General features: G+C 42.3%; 3 protein-coding genes across 3 annotated transcripts in view; 2 read left to right on the top strand and 1 right to left on the bottom strand.

Moving 5' to 3' along the window:
* The window catches only part of phip (PHIP subunit of CUL4-Ring ligase complex), a 41,428-nt gene extending 25,199 nt beyond the window's left edge, over nucleotides 1–16,229 (top strand). Inside the window, exons 27-40 of the mRNA XM_085246799.1 lie at nucleotides 456–538; nucleotides 647–758; nucleotides 1,860–1,921; nucleotides 2,026–2,181; nucleotides 8,447–8,567; nucleotides 8,643–8,768; nucleotides 9,003–9,078; nucleotides 9,274–9,333; nucleotides 9,436–9,588; nucleotides 10,029–10,181; nucleotides 10,289–10,500; nucleotides 10,591–10,835; nucleotides 11,172–11,315; nucleotides 11,408–16,229. Of these exons, the coding sequence (XP_085102925.1) occupies nucleotides 456–538; nucleotides 647–758; nucleotides 1,860–1,921; nucleotides 2,026–2,181; nucleotides 8,447–8,567; nucleotides 8,643–8,768; nucleotides 9,003–9,078; nucleotides 9,274–9,333; nucleotides 9,436–9,588; nucleotides 10,029–10,181; nucleotides 10,289–10,500; nucleotides 10,591–10,835; nucleotides 11,172–11,315; nucleotides 11,408–12,111 (2,407 nt within the window). The 3' untranslated portion in view covers nucleotides 12,112–16,229. The remainder of the gene's footprint in view (nucleotides 1–455; nucleotides 539–646; nucleotides 759–1,859; nucleotides 1,922–2,025; nucleotides 2,182–8,446; nucleotides 8,568–8,642; nucleotides 8,769–9,002; nucleotides 9,079–9,273; nucleotides 9,334–9,435; nucleotides 9,589–10,028; nucleotides 10,182–10,288; nucleotides 10,501–10,590; nucleotides 10,836–11,171; nucleotides 11,316–11,407) is intronic.
* Nucleotides 16,230–16,429: 200 nt separating this feature from the next.
* Nucleotides 16,430–20,315, top strand: LOC146557518 (uncharacterized). The gene is made up of 7 exons (XM_085247584.1): nucleotides 16,430–16,652; nucleotides 16,918–17,059; nucleotides 17,265–17,354; nucleotides 17,558–17,652; nucleotides 19,370–19,530; nucleotides 19,615–19,731; nucleotides 19,808–20,315. The coding sequence occupies exons 2-7, from the start codon at nucleotides 16,935–16,937 to the stop codon at nucleotides 19,928–19,930; spliced, it is 711 nt and encodes a 236-aa protein (XP_085103710.1). The 5' UTR covers nucleotides 16,430–16,652; nucleotides 16,918–16,934; the 3' UTR covers nucleotides 19,931–20,315.
* Nucleotides 20,160–22,007, bottom strand: irak1bp1 (interleukin-1 receptor-associated kinase 1 binding protein 1). The gene is made up of 4 exons (XM_085247583.1): nucleotides 21,613–22,007; nucleotides 20,916–20,997; nucleotides 20,702–20,832; nucleotides 20,160–20,620 (listed from the first exon to the last, which is right to left on the bottom strand). The coding sequence occupies exons 1-4, from the start codon at nucleotides 21,882–21,884 to the stop codon at nucleotides 20,362–20,364; spliced, it is 744 nt and encodes a 247-aa protein (XP_085103709.1). The 5' UTR covers nucleotides 21,885–22,007; the 3' UTR covers nucleotides 20,160–20,361.
* Nucleotides 22,008–25,119: the final 3,112 nt, after the last annotated feature.

The following is a 25,119-nucleotide window of genomic DNA, read 5'->3' as shown; positions in this document are numbered from 1 at the left end:
TCAGTACTCGGCAGTACTAATTTGGTTGATACTTTTAAGAAGTAGAAAAGTTCATTTCTGAGTTGAGAAACAAAAATGTGTGTGCTGTTTTATAAATACTGATAGTTTTTCTTTGGCTCTGGCTAAAATCATCTGTGGAATAACTGCTGTTGTAAAAGAGTTTAAACAGACTGCAATACATGCCAAACATTTATCAGCTTTTAAGATGAGCCGACGTCATTACTCTTTCTAAAACACTACGGGACTCTTGTCTTATATCATGTTATATGGTCTCTCTTCAACTTTGCAACATGGCAGTTATAAAACTCACATTTCAGCAAGGTTTCATATCTTTACACAAGACAAGAGGTTATTGATAAAAACACTGACTGCAGTAATATTTCCTGACAGCAGATAGCATATACTTTATGCATACAGAAGTGAACCGCTACTACAAATCTCTTGACTACTTGCAGGTACCACGACATGCCTGATGTAATCGACTTCTTGGTGTTGCGGCAGCAGTTTGACAACGCCAGAAAAAGGCAGTGGCGCATAGGTCAGTTTTACCTTTGCAGTGCGACTTCACTCAAATATAAATGATATCGTATATGACATTCATTTTCTTTTTTGCAGAGTTCTCTGTAGTAATGTGATGTCTCCATAGGTGACAGGTTTCGGTCAGTGATCGATGATGCCTGGTGGTTTGGAACCATTGAGAGCCAGGAGCCCTACCAGTCCCAGTATCCTGACAGCTTGTTCCAGTGCTACAATGTCTGGTATGACCACAGCTTGGATTTGCTCTATTCTCAGCAGGGTTGCACTTCTTTTTGGCATGACAGCAAATCCGTTGCATTCGCATTAGGTAGGACCGTCTTGCATTGGCAAGACTGCAAGACGGTCTATATAAGAACAAAAATGTGCACAGGCAGAGATGCATACAGAAACAAAGAAATTAGATCAAAGGGATGATGCAAACAAGACCAACATGAATCACATTCAGAAGAACTCGCTGGTGATGGTGAGGAAAAGGAAGTAAAGAGGAGCAAAGTGTCACATTGACTGTCATCAGATTCAAAGGTGATGATGACAGTCACTACATACTTGACGTGTTTTTCCTCTGAATGCCAGAAATATCTCTGAGACGCTGAAACAGTAGGTTAGAAAGCCAAAGTATAGATGATGTAATCACCACCAGACAGTTTCTACTAGACTCCACTACAGTCATGTACAACAATGGCATACGATAACGTAGACGAGGCATACTTGATAGAGCTAGTGCCACCTCTTAGTGACACCATGAAACTTCCCCCAAAAATGGCACGCTATGAGTCAGAGAAATTTCAACCAGGATTTTTTTTTTTGGTCTTCTTTGTTTTCTTTGATGTTGGCTGTTACAAAAGTGTGAAACCCTCCAATCAGTTCCCACTTTGTCTACTGTCCAGTTGGTCTCCTGGTACAAAAAGATAATAGTGAATACTATTATTTAACGATTTCAGGTTCTTACATCCTGAAACACCAACAGAATATTTGTCATTAAAATATTCCCATTAACACTTAACAGGAATTTACTTGCTTGGACAAACTCGGACAGATAGCTGCTTGTGATTATGCTGCATCTCCCTCACTATTGCACGAAACACCTCGTGGCTTGGAAAAAATACCTTTTGCATTGCTGTGACTTTACAGTTTGAACCACTGATACATATATTGTATGTTTACTGAGCGCTTCATTATTTGAAACCTTGTTAAAGAATGAAGCGGTATGCTCAATACTACATGCCGACTTTGTAAAATACAAAAGAACTAACAAAATACTAAGATTACAATGTGATGATGATGATGATGATGATTATAATCCAACCCTGTTTCCCATCCAGCTGGGATAATGGAGACACAGAGAAGATGAGTCCTTGGGATATGGAACCCATCCCCGATGATGGTAGGAATCTGAAATGCGGTGCTCATCTGAAAAACAACAAAGAACTCATTCCTTCAGTTTTAACAGCTTACAGTTGTGACAGTTTTGTCCTTATGTCTTTGCAGCCACGTTTCCGGATGAGCTGGGCCAGAGTGTTCCGCTCATCGAGGAGGAGCAGAAGGAGCTGCTGTACGTTCCCCTGGACGGTGAATGGGGCTGCCGCACACGCGCCGAGGAGTGCGAACGCATCATCAAAGCCATCGACCAGCTCTGCACGCTCGGTATGATGTCACGAAGCGCCCGTTAACATTAGCCACGTAAGCGGTGATATGAAGTTCCGCCATGAGGGCGCATTTCTTGTAAGGTAGCAGCTGGATGACTCTTCCCAGTGTGAGTCACCACTCTTACCCCATGAGTCAGATGAACCAGCCAGGGGCCAGGATCATATGGTCAAAGGAGTAAGCCGCTAACACAGTGAACTAAATGTTAAGGTGCTTTCATGAATTCCCGTTAAGTGATGTAATGACACATTAGGAACAGACTGAAGGCCTGCTAGTGGAAGAAAGATGGTGTGATGGCTCCCTCTAGTGACAGTTTGGGGATTAGACACAGATTCACACACAAGCTCTCACTGCACAGCACGCTTGGCCTCAGATTTACTTAGCAGGGCAAATTGGTGTGATGCTGAAGCTGCAAGTATGTGGGAGTGGCAGGTTATATGGCTAATTTATGAACACACAGTCAGCCAGCTATATTGATTATAACATATCTATATAAGTCTGTATTCATGTCTTCCTTAACCCTTTAAGACCGACCATAGAACCAAGTGCGCCAGAGCTTATATTATATTTTTACATGCTGTGGAGCCATTTTTGGGAGCATTTCAAGTTGATATACATCAATACAACCATTATAGCCCAAATTTTAATAATATGTCTGCATTAAGTGCATAGTAATTACATAAATTGCAAAAACGTGCAATAAACTACAAAAAAATTTAAAATTGTTTTTGTTTTTTTAACATATATTTCTAGTTAGAGAAATTTAAGAAGCTTATCCCTCAAAACTGTAAATACAAAAAAGTTGCACAAAATAGTTTCCCACCACAGGAAATTTATTTTAAGTGTCTTCATAGTTTTATTTTTGAAATACACCAATTTTTATATACTGCAGGAAAAAACGAAAATAAATCTTACAATGCAAATTTGCAAAAAAAACAGCATGTGCATCAAAATAAACTATTTCCAGCAGTGCAATATGAGTCCTAAGCATCCCAGAAACGACACAGAAAGTCATAAAGTCAAACATAACTTTTAAAAACACCAGTATAGGCTCATAAAGCCCTGATGGTAAGCCCGCTCCGACCGGCTTTAAAGAGTTAATCGGTGTGCAAATTTAAACGAAACTTTGCACGAACATCGTTTCACAAACAACGATTATTAACATCTATATGTTTAAAAAAAATCTAAGTCTGTCCCAATTCTTTTGATTTTCATTCATATTACATTTATTGAAATGCAATGTTACATTCTCCATTTGTGTTTGTGTCACGTGTCACATTCAATATACGTATGTACGTATGTAAGACTTGGTACTTTTAAATAATGACCAATGCAATCTACCAAAAGCAGCGCAAATTTGCATGTCAACTGGTTTTGATATGAGGGCAATGGACTGTGTTAGAAACGAGCGGGCTCCGAGGGGTCTTGGAAGTCGAGGGAGTCGTTCTCAGAGTAAATCAAAGAGCTTGGGTTGTGTTCAGGATTCATCCAGAGCAGGGCTGCTTTATAAAGAATGATTCCACCATATAAACCTGTGCAGTCAAATCATTAACATGGGGATCAGCAGGGATCAGGTTCCAATCATGTTAATGAACTTGCTGCAGCTGCACCACATCTATAAATGGTCACGTTGCTCTTTTTTGCTGTAAGAATACACACATTACTACTCACTACTACACACATACTAACACTAAACATCGTTGTACTACTAGACATTTCAAAGTTTTCTATAACTGATCCTATTGTAGAGCGATAAAAAAAGTAAAATGCATAAAAATAACGTATGGTGTTGCAGAGCTCCATGTGCGCGTTGAGTAAAATGAGCAAAGATGCAGGTGCTCTCGTGCTCTCTGCAGTTTTCCTTATGAACCGATCTCTGTGTAGAAATGTACCTAAAAACTAGGGGTGCAACGATACACAAAATTCACGGTTCGGTTCGATACTTTGGTGTCACGGTTCGATATTTTTTCGATACAAAAAAATGTATCGAGAGAAAACCAACAACACACCCGGCAGAACATTATGTTATTTACACGGGTGCACATAAGTGGTCCGCATGTGCGCATTCGCTGTCAAAATAAAAGACGCGCACCAGATAAGAAGTTGCAACGCGCGTTTGCGTCCATATAAAAAGCACTGTTTTTGTCCGCTAGAGTGGGATTTTCACGGCACATTCCGCACCACATCTCTGTGCGTTCATCATTTGTCTGAAGCCAGCTCACCTCCTGCAACCACTTTTCCGAGAATACGCGCTTCTTTTGTGGTTCGGACTCCTTCTGACATTTCTTTGGAGGTGGAGGAACATCACAGTAATTGCTTAAAGGAGCTTCTTCGACATCTTTAAGAGTTTTAAACAAATGTCTGTCCTCCTCCAGAAAATCTTATGCATGCAAACACACGTTGCAACTTCATATCTTGTGCGCGTTTTTTTTTTTTTTCACAGCGAATGCCCACCTGCGGACCACTTATGTGCAGCCCTGGTTATTTAGCTCGTCATATTGCAGCCACAGAAATTCTTTTGTCCATGAAACCATAAAGCTGCACTTTCTTTTTGCCTTATAGTCTGATTTGTCATAACTTCTTCACCCTGACCTGTCTTATTTGGCTCAGCAGAACTAAAATATATATCCTGCTGCTTTTACACACACACACACACACACACACACACACACACACACACACACACATACATAACGGTCAGCGATTCTCTGCGCGATCAACCTCTATGTTTAAGCTTGCTGCGGGAGATTTCACTCGTCATGTTTGCGTAGTAAGCTAACGATTGATAAGACGATGTCAGAGGAATTGGTGCGCAAATTATCATCACTCACAGATCAGTACTGTCGCTCTCTATACACAGTTCGCGGGATTGCAAAGTGAAAGCAAAAAACAAGCGCAAATTCAAACGCGATTTCAATATGTCACATATTGACAGTGGCTCACCGATGCCAATGACCTAATTACCCATCTACATTTCTGAAAGAATGCAAAAGCATTGACATATATTTTTCCTTCCTACAATAGCCCGACAATAGCTCGCGAGCCCCGGGGCGTCGGGCTAGCGATTTTGCAAGCCCTGTGTTACAGGCATGGCCCTTTAAGGATGAAGCCTGATGGGAAATGTATTCGGGATGTGTGTAGCGGGACTGCCTGGTGTGTGTGAAGAGAGAGAGCGGAGAAGGGGAAAAAGTAACGGTTAGCTACAGAAGAGACGAAAAGAAAATAAATAAAAGGAATATAATAACTCCCTCGACAGCCAGAGTTGTGTCGGCGATGCTCGCTGTGAGTAAACTGTTTCAGCCCACTGTACGCGGTGTTCGTGCCTTAGAGAAGAAATAAAGTTCGGTGAAGCAGTTTCCTACGCCTCCTTCGATCTTTTTGCTAGCGGAGTTGACCTGTATAGTAAGCTGTTTCCGGCTAGAGTCAGTTACGGAACCTTCAAGTAACTGCCAGAGGTTTCCTTACTACGGTTCGGGGCCGCGGATCTGGCGCGGTAACACCTGTATCTGATTGAGGAATCACTCATCTTTGGAAAAGAGAGTTTATTACAGAGAAATGGCTCTTTCCAAAATAAAAGCTATACTATACGCTTCTTCTGGGCTATATTCTCAGCAGCATATTGTAGCGGGTCAGGGCTGTTCGGGGTTCTGTTTGTACAGTTATGTTTTGTTTATGTTGCCATAGTGACGGGTGACGCCTTCTCGCTGCGACGGTGTGTCCTTCCGGGGTCAGAGGGCGCTCTGTGTGTTGTTGTTGCTGTGCGGTTGCCGCGCTGAGCAGTTAGCTAGCGGCAGTGTTCTTCTGCAGATGTCAATAAACGGCTGTGCTCCCTGGCTAGCTCACGGGAAGCAAGACCAAACGATACCTCCGTCTCCTCCTTGTCTGAGCTCGCCACATTGGTGTCAGAAGTGGGATGATGGTGGCACCCCATGTTCTGACCCGAGTGACCGTGACCGGCCGGTGCGCCAAAAGAAGGCACCTGGACATTTGCATGACTTTGTGTGGGGTAATGGGGTCGTCGGGGACGACTGACCCCTTAGGTGGGGGCTATGTAGCGGGTCAGGGCTGTTCGGGGTTCTGTTTGTACAGTTATGTTTTGTTTATGTTGCCATAGTGACGGGTGACGCCCTCTCGCTGCGACGGTGTGTCCTTCCGGGGTCAGAGGGCGCCCTGTGTGGTGTTGTTGTTGTTGTTGCTGTGCGGTTGCCGCGCTGAGCAGTTAGCTAGCGGCAGTGTTCTTCTGCAGATGTCAATAAACGGCTGTGCTCCCTGGCTAGCTCACGGGAAGCAAGACCAAACGACACCTCCGTCTCCTCGTTGTCTGAGCTCGCCACAATATATATATATATATATATACATATCAGGTCCCCATAAGGAGAATCATGTGCTAACGGCTGTCTAAATGACTCGGGTAAAGTTTGTAGCATGCATGCTTGTTGTTTTTGTCTGCTTCCACTTGTCTTTGCACCAGGATGATGTCGGGGTAAATGTGCAGTCATATTCGTTGTGTTCCCACTAGTGCTGTCAGCGTTAATCTCGTTGAAATGACGTTAACGCCACAACACGGCAAATCTCCGTTAACGAGCTACCCCTGCGTGGGGCTAGACGGCCAACACGTTAACGAGCTAACTGCGCTAACACACTAGTTCCCACCCATGTAATTGAGCATTGCGTGGCACATCCAACATACTGTTTTACTTTAGTCCATGACGCGCTTACCGTCAGGGTCATACGTCACATGAAAACCAAAATAATTCCAAACGCCAGATCTGAATGAGGGTGGGGGAGGTTCAATTTGCCATGTTGCAAGGAGAGTTTAACTTCTGTCTCGCTAGCTTGCCCTGCGCTCTTCCTTCTGATGATGCTGTCTGTGTTGAACGCTCAGTGGATCTGCGCTCGACAGTGCAGCCTAGGCGGAGTAGTCGAACGCAGATTCACTGAGCGCTCAACACAGACATCATCGTCAGAAGGAAAGTTGCTAAAATAAATTACAAATGTTGTATTGTTCGATACATATGCGTACCGAACCGAAAGCACTGTATCGAACGGTTCAATATCGATACGAGTATCGTTGCACCCCTACTAAAAACCTGAAACACTGCACATCACTCTAGTCACTGTAAAAACTAACTGTGCTGACTGTGATATGTCCAAGGTTTGTCTGTTGTATTTTGCCTTTGCTCCTAGCTACAATGCTCCACACTAAGTTATCCTAAGTTCTGCTCTGTTTCATCAAAAATACCAGTATCAGCATTCAGTGTTAGGATTCAGTGAAGAGCTTTGGCACTGCCCTCGGAGCTTTGAGCCGTCACACCCAAACCTATTATGTGTTTGTGCTGATAACCTCTTCCCCAGGCATTCCAAGTAAATCAGCACTCCTACTGCAAACTATCATAGACACATAAAAAATTAAAATTCCAACTCTGATTTTGTGTTCTGAGTGAAAAAATTTTTCAAATATATGAACAATAAAGTTAGAGGCAAAAAGAACCAAGTCCACACCTTTCAGTCACAAAACTGACACTCTGCCTATTTAGCAAATCCTTAAAGTTTCCTATTTTTAAGGTAAAGGAAGGGTTTTGTCCTAAATCTAGCCCATGGTTCACTATCAGGAATGTTTTCCAGTTATGCTAAAGCCCCATTCAGTGACAAAGTTAAACAGAGATATGAGGATGAGATGAAAGGGTGCAGGAAGCAAAGATGCCAAAAGAGAGAGATTTTGTTCCCTAACAGTGTTAAATGGAGCTATCACGTGGTATTTATATGTAATAAATGATAAAAGGTTCCGGGTATGATATGTGGGTCTGGAGCCAGCCATCTTCAAAGTGCATTTGAGGGACAGAAACATCCTCCATGATGGTCCGATAGGTGAAAGGAAATGAAGAGAAATAAGTAATCATAATGAAGAGCAGACTGTTTTTTGCAGAACAAGATTTTTATCAAATATTTTTCTCCATTGGAAACATCTAAATTAAGACAGGGATGTTCAGAATAGCTGCAGAAAGAAAAACAGGATAAAAGTGTTTGCATTGCTGTTGCAGGGCTTCTTTTGTTGGAAAGGAATCAAAATCAATTTCAGCAAATGGATTAAAGAAACACATGCACACCATCCTGCCATAGAAAATAAATCAGTTCGTGTTTTTCTGTTATGTTTAAACTGATTTAATTCCTCATAATACCAAATGTGGATCCCATTGGCTCATGTGCACCACTAATATAACTCATGTGTATTTCTCTTATCACGTACTTGCTTCAACAAACACAGATGTTGCAGCACCGTTTGCCTTCCCAGTGGACCTGCAGGCGTACCCCACGTACTGCACAGTAGTGGCCTACGTCACTGACCTCAGCACTATACGCCAAAGGCTGGTGAACCGCTTCTACAGGTGCGTCCTCTCGGGTTATCACATACAGAGCGCGTGTGAAAGAGACCGACCGTAACAGCTGCGTTTTCCTTTCAGGCGGCTCTCCTCTCTGATGTGGGAGGTTCGCTACATAGAACACAACGCCCAGACGTTCAACGAGCCGGGGTCATTCATCGTCACCACCGCCAAGTTTGTCTCTGACCTCATGCTGCAGTTCATTAAGTGAGCACATTTAATGTCGAGCGTTACTAAATCACAGTTACGTGATGTGAAAATAATCATCTGAAATGTCCTCCTTACTCATCAATGAATGTTTCATTCCCCACATGTAGCTTTCCCAACAGCTGCAACAGTCGACTTTTTGGGTTTAATAATTTGACATGAATAATTTTTAGATCATTGACCCTGTCCTATCACAGAGGAATAACTCCTGATTCCTCCTCATTTCTTCCACAGGGACCAAAGTCTGACAGACATCATGCCCCTCTATAAAACTATGAAGAAGGCGACCTTCTCTGACTCTGAAGACGAGGTGTGTGTGACTGTCCGTATGCATGCTTACACTGCATTCATTCACACGATGATCCGGGCACGTTAAGCGTAAAGCTTTGAAAATAGACACTAATCTCGCTTTTTTTCCTTCTTTTTTGAATTATTGAGCTAAAAAATATAATTAATTAAGCTGACAGAGAAACATGTTAGATTATTTTTCTTTTATCCTATTTAGGATGACGAGGAAGAGGACGAAGATACTAATACTCCTGGAACATCCACACGGAACCACAAGGTAACATATGTAACAGATTCACACGAGCGGATACAGTGTCAGTGTCGATGCAGGTTCGGTATCAGAAATGGCCGTTTACTGTTTTTTTACTAATTCCCACAGGCCCGTCGACCCATGCAGCGCCAGCTGCGAGCTCGACCTCATTCGTACGACCCTCACGCGTGGAAGGGACGCTGCAAAGAGCTGCTGGATCTCATCTTTCAATGTGAAGACTCTGAGCCCTTCAGAGAACCCGTAGACCTACAAGAGTACCCGGTAACTATGCAACAAACCTCTCGCTTTTTGTGTTATGTGCGGTGCAGACCTGCGAGCTCAGAATCAAACTCAACTCTCTGGAGCTGATCTGAATTTTTAGCTCCTTGTAAATTTCCATCACAATCACATTGATTTGTGTTTTCAGGGGGCACAAGTGGCTCCAGTTCAATTATGATGAGTGCTGTTTGAGGCAAAGGCCTCTTCATTCATGATGTGAACAGACTCACAGCTTCAGTGGCCTTGAGTTCTCTTCAAAAGAAGAAGGGTGCAGTTCTTTCACTTCTGGTTTTTTTTCCTTTTCAGCTCATTGACAGTAAAAACTTCAAACCTCTCTATTCTCTCACTTCTTTCCCATTTCTCTCTCTCTCTCCTTTCTGTCATCTTTTGAAAACAATTCAATGAAAGATGAAAAATCCCAACTGTCCCTCTGCTTCTTCAAGGACTACCTGCAAATAGTCGAATCACCGATGGACTTTGGCACTGTTCTCAACACGCTGACGGAAGGAAAGTACCAGTCTCCCATCGAGCTCTGCAAGGATGTCAGGCTCATTTTTAGTAATTCCAAAGCTTACACGCCCAGTAAGAAGTCTCGGGTGAGGGTCACAAACACACACATTTACAGCTCATTATGCCTATAATATAGATTTTATGGGTCCATAAAATTAAATCCTCAAATTATTATTTTTTTTAACTTCTTCAGATTTATAGTATGAGCCTAAGGCTTTCTGCCCTGTTTGAGGAGCATATCAGCCCCATCCTGGCTGACTACAAAGCCATCCACGGCCTGACTGATAAACTGACCAAACAAGGCACCGACAGACAGACACGACACACTACAGACAGACAGACACGGCACGTAATGAAGAGGAGGAGGAGGAGAAGCGAATCTCCTGCAAGCAGCACCGCGTCCAGGTAGATGAAATTTAACTTTCTCTGCAGCTTTAAATATATATATTTTTTAACCTGATGTCACACTCGGTTACTTTTTGATTTCATTTCTAGCCCAGAGAGGAAGAGACGCGTATCGTCCAGAGTGAACGCAAAGAAGGAGCCTTCGCCTGTCCCTTCACGACCCTCCTCTCTGAGGCAGAACATCCCCGTCAAGCAGCAGCCGCCTCAGATGGTCAACGGCAAAGCAGAAATGCCAGCTCCAGGACGCACGCGTAGCGCTGCGCGCCATACTACACACTCACTACCCTCCTCATCCTCATCACATAACGTCACGAACAGCACGCCGAGCACAACAGGTATCATCACAGACGTGTTCAATAAATATGATAACGCTCCAGGAAGTCACTGCAGCAGGCAAAGGAGTAGTCGGCCACAGCATGTTGCTGTTACATTTTGGTTTTTATACACACACAACACAAGTTTGTGAGTCGCTGACAGTCACCTTTTGTTACCTTTGGACAAAGCTAGGCTAACTATACGCTGCCTGTTTTTCAGCCTTTATGCTAAGCTATGCTAACCAAAGTGATGTTGATTTTCTTATCTGATGCTGGACAAGAAAGCACACTACATCTCCTCGCCTGCTGCCTAGCCTGGCTGTTTATTTCCTTCTTCTATCTCCTTCTCATTAACAGAGTCGACTCGCTCGTTGCGGGCTCATAACTCTGTGCCAGCTTCGTCATCACCAGCTCCTGAGAAGGTGACACCTTCCCAACCCACAGAGAGTAGCAGCGGAAGCACTCGACGGAAACTCAGGACACCTGTTCGACACACACCAGGTAAGAGATCACGTCACAATCATGTGACCGTGTAAAGCAAAGGTTTACGATCAGGACGTAAACATTTACGTTTCTGTTCTTTTCCATCTCAGGCTCTCCTGGCAGCACTTCATCTCATAGCACAGTCCACCTGAATGGCCACGGTAGTCATGTGACCCTAGGTGTGGGAAGAAGGGGGAGGAAGTCGAGAACAGAGCCGCCAGTGAGTCCACCAGAGGTCTCAACCCCGGCCAGCCCTTCAAGACCGCGAGGTCGCCCACCTGGCAAGAAGAGAGGCAGGAAGAGCAAGCAGGAGGCGGAGGACACAAGACAGAGCGGCAGCCGCAGGAGCTTCACCCCTGACGACGAGGTCGACCCGTCTACAGGCGACGAAGGCGGCATGTCTTCTGCACAGGAAGTGTTGTCGGACTCTGGCATGGCGTCGACGCCGAGACGGCGTGGCCGGCCCCGAGTGGTGAGAATCGAGGAACCTGCTCCTCCTCCTGAGTCACCGGAGCCCTCGCCACTGAGGAGGAGCAGCAGAAGGGCCAACGAAGAGGGCACGCCTCCGCTCCAGACCCAACGACCCAGCCGAAAAGAACCTCCTAAGGAGGAGGAGGAGGCAGGCGACGAGGCAGGAGGGTCCATGCGCACACGTAACCAAGGTCGACGGTCAGCCTGGTACATGGAGGAGGACTCCGAGGAGGAGCAAAGGCAGCTGCTGTTTGAGGACTCATCAATAACCTTTGGCACCTCCTCAAAAGGGCGTGTCCGCAAACTGACAGAGAAAGCCAAAGCCAACCTGATTGGCTGGTAACGGAGGAGCCACGCAGGCTGGGACATGTTCGCTCGTGCGTTGGAGGACTGGGAGGGCGGAGTGGAGGAAGTCACGCTTAGCGGTGTATGCATTTGTGTGCGTATGTGTGCGTACATCCATGGAGTCGCTGGTTCAGCTGCTGCTATTTGAAGCTGAGGAGAGCAAAGAGTTACCAGCCCACTCCTTGTCGCTGCCCCTCCCCTTCCACCTTCCTCTCTTGCCCAGTAAGCACATCTGTACGACATCCGATGGCATGTTCGCGTGTTCCAGCTCCTCCTACATTATTGATCCATGTTGGATCCCGCAGGAGCGCGAATCACAGAGCCTCATGTCGACGGTGTTGTGACTCCTCTCTTGTGAACCACTCTGTCTCCTTCTGACCTTGTACACAGTTTGGTGTCAGATTGGGTAAAGTTGTTGGTAGTTGGAGACTTTTAGTACTTGAAAAAAAAATCACGAGGAGGCCAGATGTATCTTATCTAACTTTTACTATTTTTGAGGACTTTTCAAGCGTCTCCGCCGGACAGATGGAAGATGCCCACGGAGCTGAACGCGGTAATGGACGACGGGACCGCTGGCCTAACAACGTCCTTTTCCCGCTTCCCCCTCTCTCCCTCCCTTCCTCATTGTTCCCAGTCTTTTTTTATACAACCTGCTCTCTGCTTTTTCTAAGATTTGTACGTGATCACTGCTCTCTGTTTTGGAAGTCTTACACGTTGGCTGACCTATCTGTCTGCGCTAAAATACCAAATGGTGTACCTTTTCGGAGGTACTGTAGATCTGTAGGTTTTGTTTACTATTGATGTGTGTGGGTGTTTTTTCTTTTCCTTTCTTTTCTCTTTGCATGTTATTAGAAAGAGGAAGCAACTTTTTTTTCCTTTTCCTGATGCTGTTTTTACTGTGGCGAGGAGGAGAAAAAGGATGCATGGGTGAAAAGGGTCATTTATGTCTCTCTAGTTCATGTTTCAAAGCGTCCTCAACATTAGCAATACCTTGTGCCTTTATGTCTTTTGTATGGGTGCGTGCGTGCATGTAGGTGTATGCGTGCTTGGCTTCTGCCCTGCAAAGTACATGTGCCTGTTTGTGTACGAACTTAGTTGTGACTATGCGGGTAATTGAAGGAATGTGTGTATGTTTTTTCGTTTGTTTGTTTTTTTAATAACACAACTGAGCGTGTCATTTCAGCGTGCAAACAGTGGCATACAGTTTGATCGTTGTGAAAACCTCTCAAAGAAATGTATTTATAGCAGCTGAAAAGAAATTTACTGTTGTTGTAAGCATACCATTACTCATGTCGATATATTATCCTATAACCAACCTATTGTCAGTTTATACCTAAGGTACAGAGGGGTGGAGCTTCGGGTGACTAGCTTTGAGATGCACTTACCAGAGACCGGTTATCAATGCAGTCTTAGGGAGTAACCATGTGTATTTTAAAATCTTTAAACATATAAAGTTTTAAAGTGTCGATATGTTTCCACGGTGACTCCAAACTTGTACGCACACACATAGACACACGCAAATCTGTCTCGCATGTTCTAGCACTTTCTCACGCCTGCTGCAAACAGGAAGGAGACGGATCAAACTGGGATCGGACTGAATTTGAACTGAAAGCAAACCGGAGAAAGAGACAAGTCTTACCTTCATCTTTCTGATTGTGTGCCTTTGCTACTCTGGCATATTGAATCCTTGGTTTCTCCTCTTTGGGGCCTTTATTTTTTTAGTGTTTGTTATCGTTTCGGATCTCCCGGTCCCGCTCGTCACTGGGTTCAGAGAAACTGGACTTCGGGGAGCGGACTAGACCTGACAGGCTCGTGAGGAAAATAATGAAAAGACCGAAACATTAACATTTTGACAGGGGACAAACATATTATGTCACTCTTTGTACACACAGTTGAGAGTTTATAAAGATGGGTTTTGTTTTTTTTGTGGGGTTTTTCTGTTTTGTTTGGGGTTTTTTCCCAACAGCACGGAGTGAGTGAATGCCAGAATCCATGAGTTTCCACTCGTGTTGCAGGACTGACTGGACGGAACTGGATGGTAGCATCAATATACACCTGGTTCTTTTCATAGGTCTCGTCACATATTACTAAACGTATATCTCATCTGTTCATCTTTATTGTCAATGTCTTTTTGTTGTTGTTATGGATTTGTCAATGCCAAATTCTGTCTTTGGGCACTGAAGTTGTAGAACATGGCTTTTGAATGTGTTTTATTTTCTAAAGAGATTTTATTGTCTCCATGGTGAGTGTGTTGAGCTGTTTTACATATGACGCGTTGGCTGTTTTCTGTTTGTGTCCCTGCCATAAAGGACGATATACCAGTGGCCGCATATGTGAAGATGGGTTTTTTATCCTCTGCCACACCTATTTCAGATGTTCTGGTGGTTCATAATTGCTTTGTTTATGCTGTGTTTGTGAAGAGTTTCATTCAAAAATTGCCTAAAAACACTGACACTATCCTCCACAAATGACATGAAAATGAATTTTATTCTTGAGGTTTCAAGGTTATATTTGCCTATGATAATATTTATGTTGTGGAGAAACTTTATTGTAATAATTCATGGCTTTAATAAAAAAAAACCACTCTAAAAACTCTTCAGAAACACAAAGATTTAAAGATTTTTTTTATCATGTGATGAAAGCAGAGATGGGCTTGCTTTGACCCAGGATTTTCAAATTTGAGGTATGACTTTATTTTTAAAGGGGACCTTTTACTCCGACGTCCATGTCCATGTATTCTGTTGTAATGGACTCCATTACAATAGTTCTGCCTAATTCACAGTTCAGAATTATCCTTTTTACCCTCTACTGGACCTTGGTGTAGTTCTAGTTGATCCAGTGTCTTAAACAAGCTCTCCCTCTGCTGTTATGCCAGCTTTCCTTTTATTGTGTGGCTCCCGCAAACAAACAATCTGTGGGCGGAGCTTCTGTGCTCAAATGACCGTATAAGGAGGTGTCGGCTTTCGCTGACATCATACAGAGCCAAGAAATGAAAAAAACGTTTGGAAACAAAGTGTTTAGACGAACCCTGAGCTTCTGGCTCAGATGGGCCACCATAACATATCCTGATGTCATTAATTGAATCGGCACCATTATAACAATATATAAATATATCAGAAAATAAGAAGTTTAATAGATCCCCTTTAATGTGTTTACATGAGCCAGCTGAAAAATAAACAGTCCTCCAGAACTACATGGGACTGTGAGATATCGGTTACACGGCCATATTAAATTAGGAACTACTGGTGTGCTACATAGCCATTTAATCCCCATGCAATAAGGTGATGGGTAAGGATACTGTATATTTTTTCCATCTATTTTTTTTCTTCACTGAAATACAGTCAAAGTGGGAATGCAGTGGGTATCAGATGTGGTTATTTCTGCTGTGACACCCTATTCATCAGATCATCACACTACCTGTACTCATCACGGGTCAAAGTAGATGCGCTGATATAGCGTAGCTGGTCATATTACCTTAACCGTGGCAGATCAATGTGTGCAACCTAATCATTTTAAAGGGGCCTTAAAAAGAACTCACTGGTGTATAAGCAAGACTTTGGGTGTTAAGCCATTCAAACAGACATCACACACATCTGTATCCAGCTCTTTATACGGTGGAGGTATATATGCCGTTAGGTTTTCAGATTCTAATGTAAGGTGGTGGTGTTACTGGTTCAGAGCAGCACCTCTGCCTTGACGCTACATTTCAGAGCTCATGTAAACATTCACACTGGCCTGTGTTAATGTGTGGCAGAGCTGTGCTGTTTTGGCATCACAGTCTTTGGTTAATGGTCACTGTGTGTGTGTGTGTGTGTGTGTGTGTGTGAGAGAGAGAGAGAGAGAGAGAGAGAGAGAAGGGACTTCATGTTAGCCACCAGGAAGAATTTTGGGTATGTTTTCAGAAGAGGAGGAGAAGAGGTCTTTTTCATGTGAATTGATGAGGTCGTCTTTGTTAGTTTGGATACTTTTTTTTTTTTTAAATATAAATATATATATAAAGGAATTAATGCAAAAAAAATAAGCATAAGGCTAGAATGTATGTGTAGGGGAGTACTGCTGTCCTGTTAGTTCATACCAATATTTTAAGTGAATAAAAAGTTGTGTTTCCATATTCACTTTTAATGCTTGTTGCTTCTTTGTTGTATAAAGATAAAATAATAATAATGAAAAAACACTGACGCTCGAGCTGCAGGTGGGAAATGAGGTGCAGAAGAATGAACAACACTCCCACCTAGCGTTGGAAACGGTAAGTGCACAAAAATCACTTCCCACACCTCCGGCTCTTCCTGACGTGGCGAGCCGCTAAAGGTCCTTGGGTACTCCGTGGGCTGCGGCTATTGGTTAGAATACCTGTTTGGCAATTTTTCCAAAAATGTAAATACACAGGTGGCTGGAGGCGACATGGGCCGGAGTGTGGTTTATGTAAATAAAACAGAAGTGAAACCGCGCCGCTGTGTTCTGGTTTCCACGCGCAGCAGACTCACTCAAACGCAATGTTCGACACGCAATCAGAGGGAAGACTTTAGAGCTTAACAAGAGGTAAGTGTCACAATTAGAATTAGTAAAGAGCTTTCGCGGTTACCTGGTTTGACCTACCTGCGGGGTCACGTGTCCTTTAAAGTTTTACCTGCCACAACTTTATATAAATCTAACAGCCGCCATAAACATATGTTTGAGCTGATAGTTGCCTACGCTCAACAAACTTAAACCTCATATATATATGTTAACTAAAATAAATATAGAACTATCGCCTAGGTTAATTTTGGCGCTCACTTTCGTGCATGTACTTTTGGTTTCCGGGCAGGTGCCAGCTGTGCGGTCATGCCTGTGCTCAGGGCCTCTGCGGTGCTGCAGATCGCGCTGCTGCTCTCCGCCGTGCCCGCGCAGTACTTCATCTCCAGGTGGAGCGGCTCCTCGGCGGCGCAGCGCTACCATGCGACCACGCGGTGAGATCAGTGTGCCAAAAACCAGCTTTTATTTACCGCATCGAAGTTTGCAAAAAGGGGAAAAACGCCTTAAGTTGGCTGGATGTGAATGACCCAGGATAACCTTTTATGTGAACTATTAGATAAAGTGGGCCTTACCAGACTAAGGACTGTTGTGGCCGTTTTCTTTCTGTTTTACTAATAAAAAGAACATTTTTGGTTTCAGATTGCTTCGAATATGGAGAGAATGGAGAAAATCATACATGAATGTCACTGCATGGTCAGACTGGACAAGCCAGCAGATGTCCAAAGCCATGTGAGTGTTTGAGATGAATGGCATTCAAATGAGGACTGAATTTAACCTGAATCATCGCTCGCTCACTCGGGATCTGAGGCTACAGTTATTTGCATAATCTTGTTTCATATTCAAATCCCACACACCTCAAAAGTGATTTCTGGTGTTTTTATGGAAACACATGAGTTGTATTTAGAGACTGGTGATGTGTTTGTTTCCTGAAGGTCTCTGGTTGGATTGGGACAGGAAGATCAAGTGGGACAAGGGCCACCTCCCGTGGAGACCATGCTTTTTGACAATGACCTGGGATTCTTTGGAGGTTTGTGTCTATAGCTCTGCTATACTGAAGCATTTTTAACCAGCCACATGTGATACAGTCTGTCCATATCCTCATTCTCATAGGTTAATGTGAAATTTCACCTTCCCCATCGAGTGCAATTAATTACCAAAAACTAATGGATGTTTAATTCTAATTTTACATGTCCTCCTGAACTATTGCACTTTGAAAAGCACTACATTTATAGTAATGTGCAAAAGTCTTGAACCATCCCTGATATCTTTATATTTTGCAAGGAAAATAGGAAATAGATGCAGTGAAACACACATGGAAATACAGTATATGAGGACAAGAGTTTGTATGATCCTAAAAAGCTTGAAAATCAATATTTTATTCTTCAACACACAGCCTGAACTCTTTTAGCCAAGCTTTCTTGTTATTTCTTTAAGTAGTCTTCAGGAATAGTTCTCCAGGCTTCTTGAAGGACATTCAAAGCTCTTCTTTGGATGTTGGCTGCCCTTTTGTTCTATTCTCTGTCAAGATGATCCCACAGTAATGTTGAGGTTCAGGCTCTGGGGAGGCCGATCCATGACTGATGGTGTTCCACGGTTTTTCTATCCCGGTGTGCTTTTACTGCATTGGCTGTGTGTTTGGGGTCATTCTGATGAATTAAAGCTGTTGCCAGTCACACATTTTCCAGATGCTACTCTATGGTGGATCAAAATATAATGATGATGATGGTACATTGCTCTGTTTGTAAGTCCATTAGTAAGACAAGATCCCCAACATCACTGTATGAAATGCAGCCCCAAACCATGGCATTCGATGGATCAGCTGAAGATGCAGCTCTCAGGCCCAGTGTCAGGTTTTTGCAGCATTTTCCTCCGTTTCTTGACTTTGGATTGCTGTAGGTATTTTTTTAAGGCCTGTCGTTTCTTTTGCCCTAAGAATCACTCCACACCATGTTGGGATATAACAGGTTTTTAGCTAAGCACTTTGGCAATCACCTTATTAGTATTTGTTTTTCTGACAACTTTTACTTCCAAAAATCCGTACTTTTTATTCCTTACATTTGGTTCAACAGTATCGTTTATAGCATTTATGCTCAGGATTTAAAGTCGGAGTGTGCTTGTATCCGTATGTTGTGTTTGTGGTACTTCAGCATCTAGACAGCTCTACAGATGGGAGGAAGCATGAATGGGAGTGATGTTTTTTTTAAGTGGCAGGCAATTTCAAATTCAACGTTTCTATCAGCTCAACAAACATCAGCAAACACACAAACTGTTTGTGTGCAGTTTGTCTCACGATGTGTTGCTATCTATGGGTCCAGCTTCTGTATTTGCAAGGAGAGAAAAAAAGAATGAAGTGTAGCAGAGAATTTGCATTTAAGACTATGATGCTTAGATTCATTCACTGAATTCCAACTTTATACCAACTGTCTAATGCAAAGATACTATAAACAGTGTAGGGAATGTATATCGGCCAGGATAGCTGTGAAACATCTGCTGACATCTTGATGAATTCACTTGTGTAAATCCACAAAGAGCAGCAGTTTAGCTGATCACAGCCTGTGCACTCAGAAAACCTACCGAGGTCATATTAGAAATTATCATGGGATTTTAGTTTTATTGCCTGGCAAGAGCAGAGCTTTCTAGAAAGACACAGAAGGAAATCTGATCGTGGTTTTTCATTAAAAACAGATCTTATTCATGCATGTCATGTCAGTTCTGTAATCTCTTCTCTGTCTTTGTCACATCAGCATCCAAGACGGCGCGCAGCCCTCGTCCCCCGTATGTGTTTCTGCGGGTCGGAGAGGTGGTGTTGGAGACAAAAGGCCACATGGTTGGAGTAGTGGTGAGCTGGGACCCAGAACTGCGAGCTCCTCCAGAATGGGTTGACAGAATGTACTCCGGCTCTGATGTCAGTAGCCTCCTTCACTTCCTCTGATCATTTATTGGTAATATATCATTTAAGTGTTAGTAACGGAAGCGTGTGTTCATATAGGACACAAGAGCAGAAAAGACACCTCATTACAAGGTGATCTTTGGAGGACCTGGACCCTCCTCTGTCATAGTTGCATACTTGCCCCAGACACAGCTGGAGCGCATCACAGGGATGAGGGTAAGTCCTGAAAATCACAGCGCATACAATCATATATATTAAAATAGGTCTTGGGCTTACTGTTGGATGTTTCCAGCCGGACATTCCCACCCTGGAGAACTACTTCACGCACTTTAATGGGAAACGCTTTGTTATGCAGCCCTGGCTCAGAGAGCTCTTCCCCGAAGACGAGGAGGATGATGAGGGCGAGGACTTTTGACTCTGGAGTATGAAAGCCTTAGCCAACAGACAGTTTCATCCTTTGGCTTCTGTGGTTTTCTTCAGCCTGGTTCTTCTTTTTGTTTGTCTACTGGAGTCCAACGAGTGGACACAAAATGCCGTCTTTAAGAGTCATCGACCCGCTCAAGTAAAAATAGGAGTTAAGAGTGACCATCGAACCCTTTCTTTAACGGAGCTGAAGATAAATGATCAAAGATGAAGAAATGTAATTACGCTTCTGAATTACTACATTTATTTCTCTGAAGTTTACAAATACAAAATAATTTAAAGTGTCTACCAAATATGTAAAAAAACAACGTTGACAGACTGAGATTCTTTAAATTGCTTTTAAAGTCAAAATAAAATTATTTTTTTATTTCAAGAAAGTGTTGGCTGAATTAAAACTACTTTTTTTTTTAAGCATTATATCTCTCATCTCATTTTCCTGCTCGTGTCTCTGAGGCTGAAGGAGACGGACACCTGCGAGGAAGCAGTGACTGCAGGTAAGCTGGGAAAGTGAGAAGGGGCTGCAGACCCCTGCCCCCCACCACCGTTGTCCTCGTTGTTCCTCCACTCTTTGGTTTCGTCCTCTCTAACCAGCAAAGGGGGTCCCAGACTTTGTCCCAGGAGCTGACTGACTTTGCTGGCCTTCAGCTGAGCATTCTCGACTGCAGACACACACGCACGCAGCCTGCAGCACACACGGGCTAGTTACGGTCACACCATTTAATGAAAATAATAAAGAGGTACGATTGTTTTGTTTTTTTCATACCTCATTTGACTCAGGCATTCAGCACTGTGGTAGAACTCTGGTGTCCCCACAAAAACGCTCTTGTCTAGCTTTTCCAGCAGGATGCTACATATTCGCTCCATCTTCTCAAAGTCTGAGAAAGTCACTATGACCTATAAGATATATTACAGCACGGTCACATGCTGCTCAACACGTCTGTGCTGCACGTTCATCGGTGTTTGTCCAAATACTCGACCTCTGCATCCATCCGATACATGTCTGCGTCTCGGTGGAGAAACCTCCTTACTGAAGTGTCTTCTTCTCTGATGTCATGTTGTCTAAGCAGAATGGATTAAAAATAAACACATGGTCACAAAAATTACTGTGTACTTTGAAAAATTAGCTACTGTCCCTTAAAAGAAAGATAAACAAAACAAAACTGTATCAACTTAAAACACTGCTTTACTGGACACCAATTGCTTTGCAAGCATATTTAATGTGCCACTTCTGCAAATTTGAAGTAATTGTGCAGTTTACGTTTTTACAAGCACTGAAATCCAAGTTAGTTTGCCAAAATCACTGACTTCAAATATACAAGGATGGAGGGTAGCAGGGGTTTAGTCTGTGATGGCCACCCTCAGGTTCCGCCCCTGCATGCAGCTGTAACAGCAGTAGGACCAATAAATACACAAATAAGTACGGTTATTTCTCATCCTCTTAAGGGGTTATTTTAAAATTCGAAATGAAACTCTTCTAGTTGTATTCTCGTTTTTAAATATACCAGTAATAAACTTTTCATCGCTTCTTCCATTGCTGGTAATCCTAAACGAGTTGGCTGTATCTGCGGACGCACTTCTCTCGCTGCTGCCTCTTTAACCGGTAATAGCATAATGCTAACAGTAGCTAGCTAACTTTACAGTTTGCTCCTGCTTCGCTCCAACTTCTTTTCTCACCTGAGAGCCTGTAAAATGTATCCAAGTCGCCGTGAAACGCTGTGGGTTGCTTCGCTGACGGACTCCTTGCTGTTGCCCACGCTGACCCGCACCGATGCTCGGTCCGCCTGGCAGCGAACCTCCGCTGTCCCTGTCACCTGGACCTCCCGTAGACACTTACCGGGACTCTGCCGACTAACCGCTCTTACTTCCAGCCCCTGCTCTTTTTCGTTACCGGAGAGCTCCCGCCCGGCCGGTACTATCGCCGCGAAGACGCGACTCTGACTTTCCATGATGGAGGGTTAAGCACAAACGACAGCCGTTGTGCTTCCCGCAATAGCCGCAATGGTCTTTGGGATTTGTAGGCTACCTGTTCTAGTGCGGCGAGAGCTTAATCCAGCCCATTTGTACATGGAGAGAAGGTAGTTGTCAACGGATTAAAAAGAATGTAAGATGATGTCAAATGCACATGTCAGGGAAATAAAAGGCTTCCCTACCAGGGGCAGATGTAGTTATTAAGCCACCTAATTTAGTTATTAGGTGGCTTAAACTACACAGGTTAAAGGTAAGTATAGTTACCTGCATTGCATTCGATCATTTGCACTTTTATAATAATAATAATAATAATAATAATAATAAATTATTATTATTATTGTTTTTGTTGTTGTTAGCCCTTCAAAGAGCTGTTTGAGGCTGAAGAGTTGGATTTTGTTTTAAACTTAGTATTAGCTTCAGGTGTTTGGCATCTAGGTGGGATTGTTAAACCTATAAATAAAAGGCTTGAGAATGCATTGATGTCGACAATGGATAAAAATCAACAATCAAGCTCCGTATGTATAAGGCAGCAGTAATTTACAGTGGTAACGGAAACTTTTGGCCAAACTCAACACTACAATTACACCTACATTTACACTCCATATGTAGATGGCCAGGCCATGGTAAGAAACACTATCTCCTTTAATAACAATAAAGTGCTAATTTATTTAAACCTGCAATGATATGCTTTCAGTTCTTGTTAACACACTTTTGTTTGTTCTTCTAATTAAGCTAGCGGATAAATCAGGCCTCTTGATATATCTGCAGGAAAAAAAAAAACTGCAAACCATAAATAGCTCAATTTTGCTTTGTGGCACAGTCTTATTTTTATTTTTAAATAAAAACATTTGAATTGCACTGCTCTAATATTATTGTGTTTACACCTTGGTTTAGCACTGCTAGCTGATAAGACAAAAAGTTAGCCAATTAGCTTGTTTGAAAAGAGCACTGCTATTAGTGAAACAAATGCTCTCCAATTCTGGATACAACATCTTAAGTAATTTAAGGCTTTTTAAAAAATATTAATTTAATCTATTTCAATGTCTTAATACTTAATTTTTTTTAACTTTAATTCTAAGCTACTAGCTGCCATTGGTCAAAGCACAAAAAAACTTTACAAAAACTGCAGCGGGTAGGCTGACAGTCATTTTCCTCACAAAATTCATGTTCTTATGTGTGTTTTAGCTATTTGTAACAGTTTTGAAAAGCAAAATTAAATAATTAGTCAATAAAATATTAACCAACTAAGGTAAATGTTAAATAGATTGGGATAAAATAAAATAGCCTTTTATTGATCTTGTACATATATAACAAAACTGTGCATGCTCCACACCAGATGTGCCAGACAAGAGGAGTATATACAACAAGATGAATTTAAACAAATTAGAGGGCATGCGAAGTTTTCCTTTAGGTGTATCATAGCCTAATAAAGTACAGTTTATTACTTGACAGCCTATTTTACATGATATCTGCTATGCCGCTTCCACATTTTTGTTTTTTTAACTGAAGGTATCAGTAATGGAAATGTTCTGTTCTGTTTGGTCAGCAGGGGCCAGCAGAGTACCGATAATCAGACAGAAAAAAATGCATCAAATGGTCATGCTTTTTTAACGCACTATACACGGTTTTCCGATCTAAAAAAAAAAAAAAAATTTTGTTTTAACCCTTGTGTGGTGTTCGTATTTTTGTTACTCAGCCAGTGTTCATGGGTCTGGTGGACCCGCTAGAGTTTTGGCTTTCCAAATTAACACTATCAAACAATTTTATGTTAAATTACTCAACAGATGTTTACTTCATCCCAATTACAAGACATATGAACAGCAAACATGGTTAATTTTTTCCCTTTACCTTTGTTAGATCACATTTATGAATTAATGTGCTTCTCGTTTTTCTTTTATATAAAATGTTATAAATAAATCAGTTATAATCAAGTGGAGTGAGTGGAAAGACACAACACATTTACACGTGAAAAAATAATTAATTGTTTAATTTTTCTTTTGAAAAAAACTGAACACGGGTCTCACAGACCCGAACACCATACAAGGGTTAAAGAAATAGCATCCTAGTTTTTTTTTTTTGTTTTTTTTTTGCTGATGTAAAACTATCATTTCAAACTGAATTGCTTCTATTAGATGAATGAAGAGGCCAATAAAAAGAGTAAAAAAAGTATTAATAATTGTTTTCTGGCAGTATTAAATAAGGAACTGGGTATGTACAACACTTATTTTTCTCGTATTTATTTATATTTTTTCAAAGGAGTATTTCATGATATGTGAAAGGACTTTTTAATAAACCAAATAAAAGTATAAATATGAAAAGAAAATTAGTCATTAAAAAATTCACTGTTGATCTAGTTTATCTGTAATTAATTATGTGTCTTCGTTTTCCTCAGAATAGCATGCATTAGGTAAATAACAGGAATCACTCCTCTGCTAAAAGAGAACCTGTTGTACGTCAGTGTGTGGTATTTAAATCTGTCACTGAACTTCATAGGCCCGGTGCTAAGTATATATACTGCATGTGCATATCTTTTTGTATGTCCAGGACATTTGGGAGCAGTAGAGATTTGATCCAATACTGGATGCTGGTTTCTTTATACAACCATGTTTGTTTGGCTTCCCCGGAGTATTAAACTGTGAAATGAGCTTTATAATCACAACCTAAAAATACAAGGCCATATTTGTTGATATTGTCTCCAGTTTCACCGGTCCCCCAGTATGCTCTCTGAAACCCTACATCTTTTGCGAAGCTCCAGCCAAGAAAGATGCAACACCATATAATAGCCTATTTTCAGAGAAGAGGGAAAAGGAGAAGATTCTTACTGCTAAATCTCCATGGAAGTCTGGAGCATTTTCTTTCAGTGGCCTGCAGACTATCAGGCTGTTTTCGCCTAGCGCCCAGTTATCTGTTGCTCTAATCGCCTAAAAAATGCACGCTTTCCCGTCTCCCTTTCACCTCTCCGCCTCCCAGATGAGAAAGATGGCTCCCTCAAAGTGAATTTAAATGCTTAGAGCAGCAGAGCTGGGTGCTGTGATGTTGTGGGAAATGAAAATGGTGGTAAATTATTTGTTAAGTTGGCAATCACCATAAGGTTACCAACCACTTACATAAACAGCAGTCCGTTTTACTATTTAAAACATTAATTCTTCTTTCCCCACAATGTTTATACAACTACCATCAGTTTAAGACTTGATGATGCCTGCCATGAAGTTA

The sequence above is a fragment of the Mchenga conophoros genome, linkage group LG15 (genome assembly GCF_057382185.1).
Source record: "Mchenga conophoros isolate Kocher_MC1m ecotype Shallow Benthic linkage group LG15, M_conophoros_male_GT1.1, whole genome shotgun sequence".
Taxonomy (NCBI): domain Eukaryota; kingdom Metazoa; phylum Chordata; class Actinopteri; order Cichliformes; family Cichlidae; genus Mchenga; species Mchenga conophoros.
Note: the sequence above shows the minus strand (reverse complement) of the source record. Positions and strands in the feature narration are given on the sequence as shown.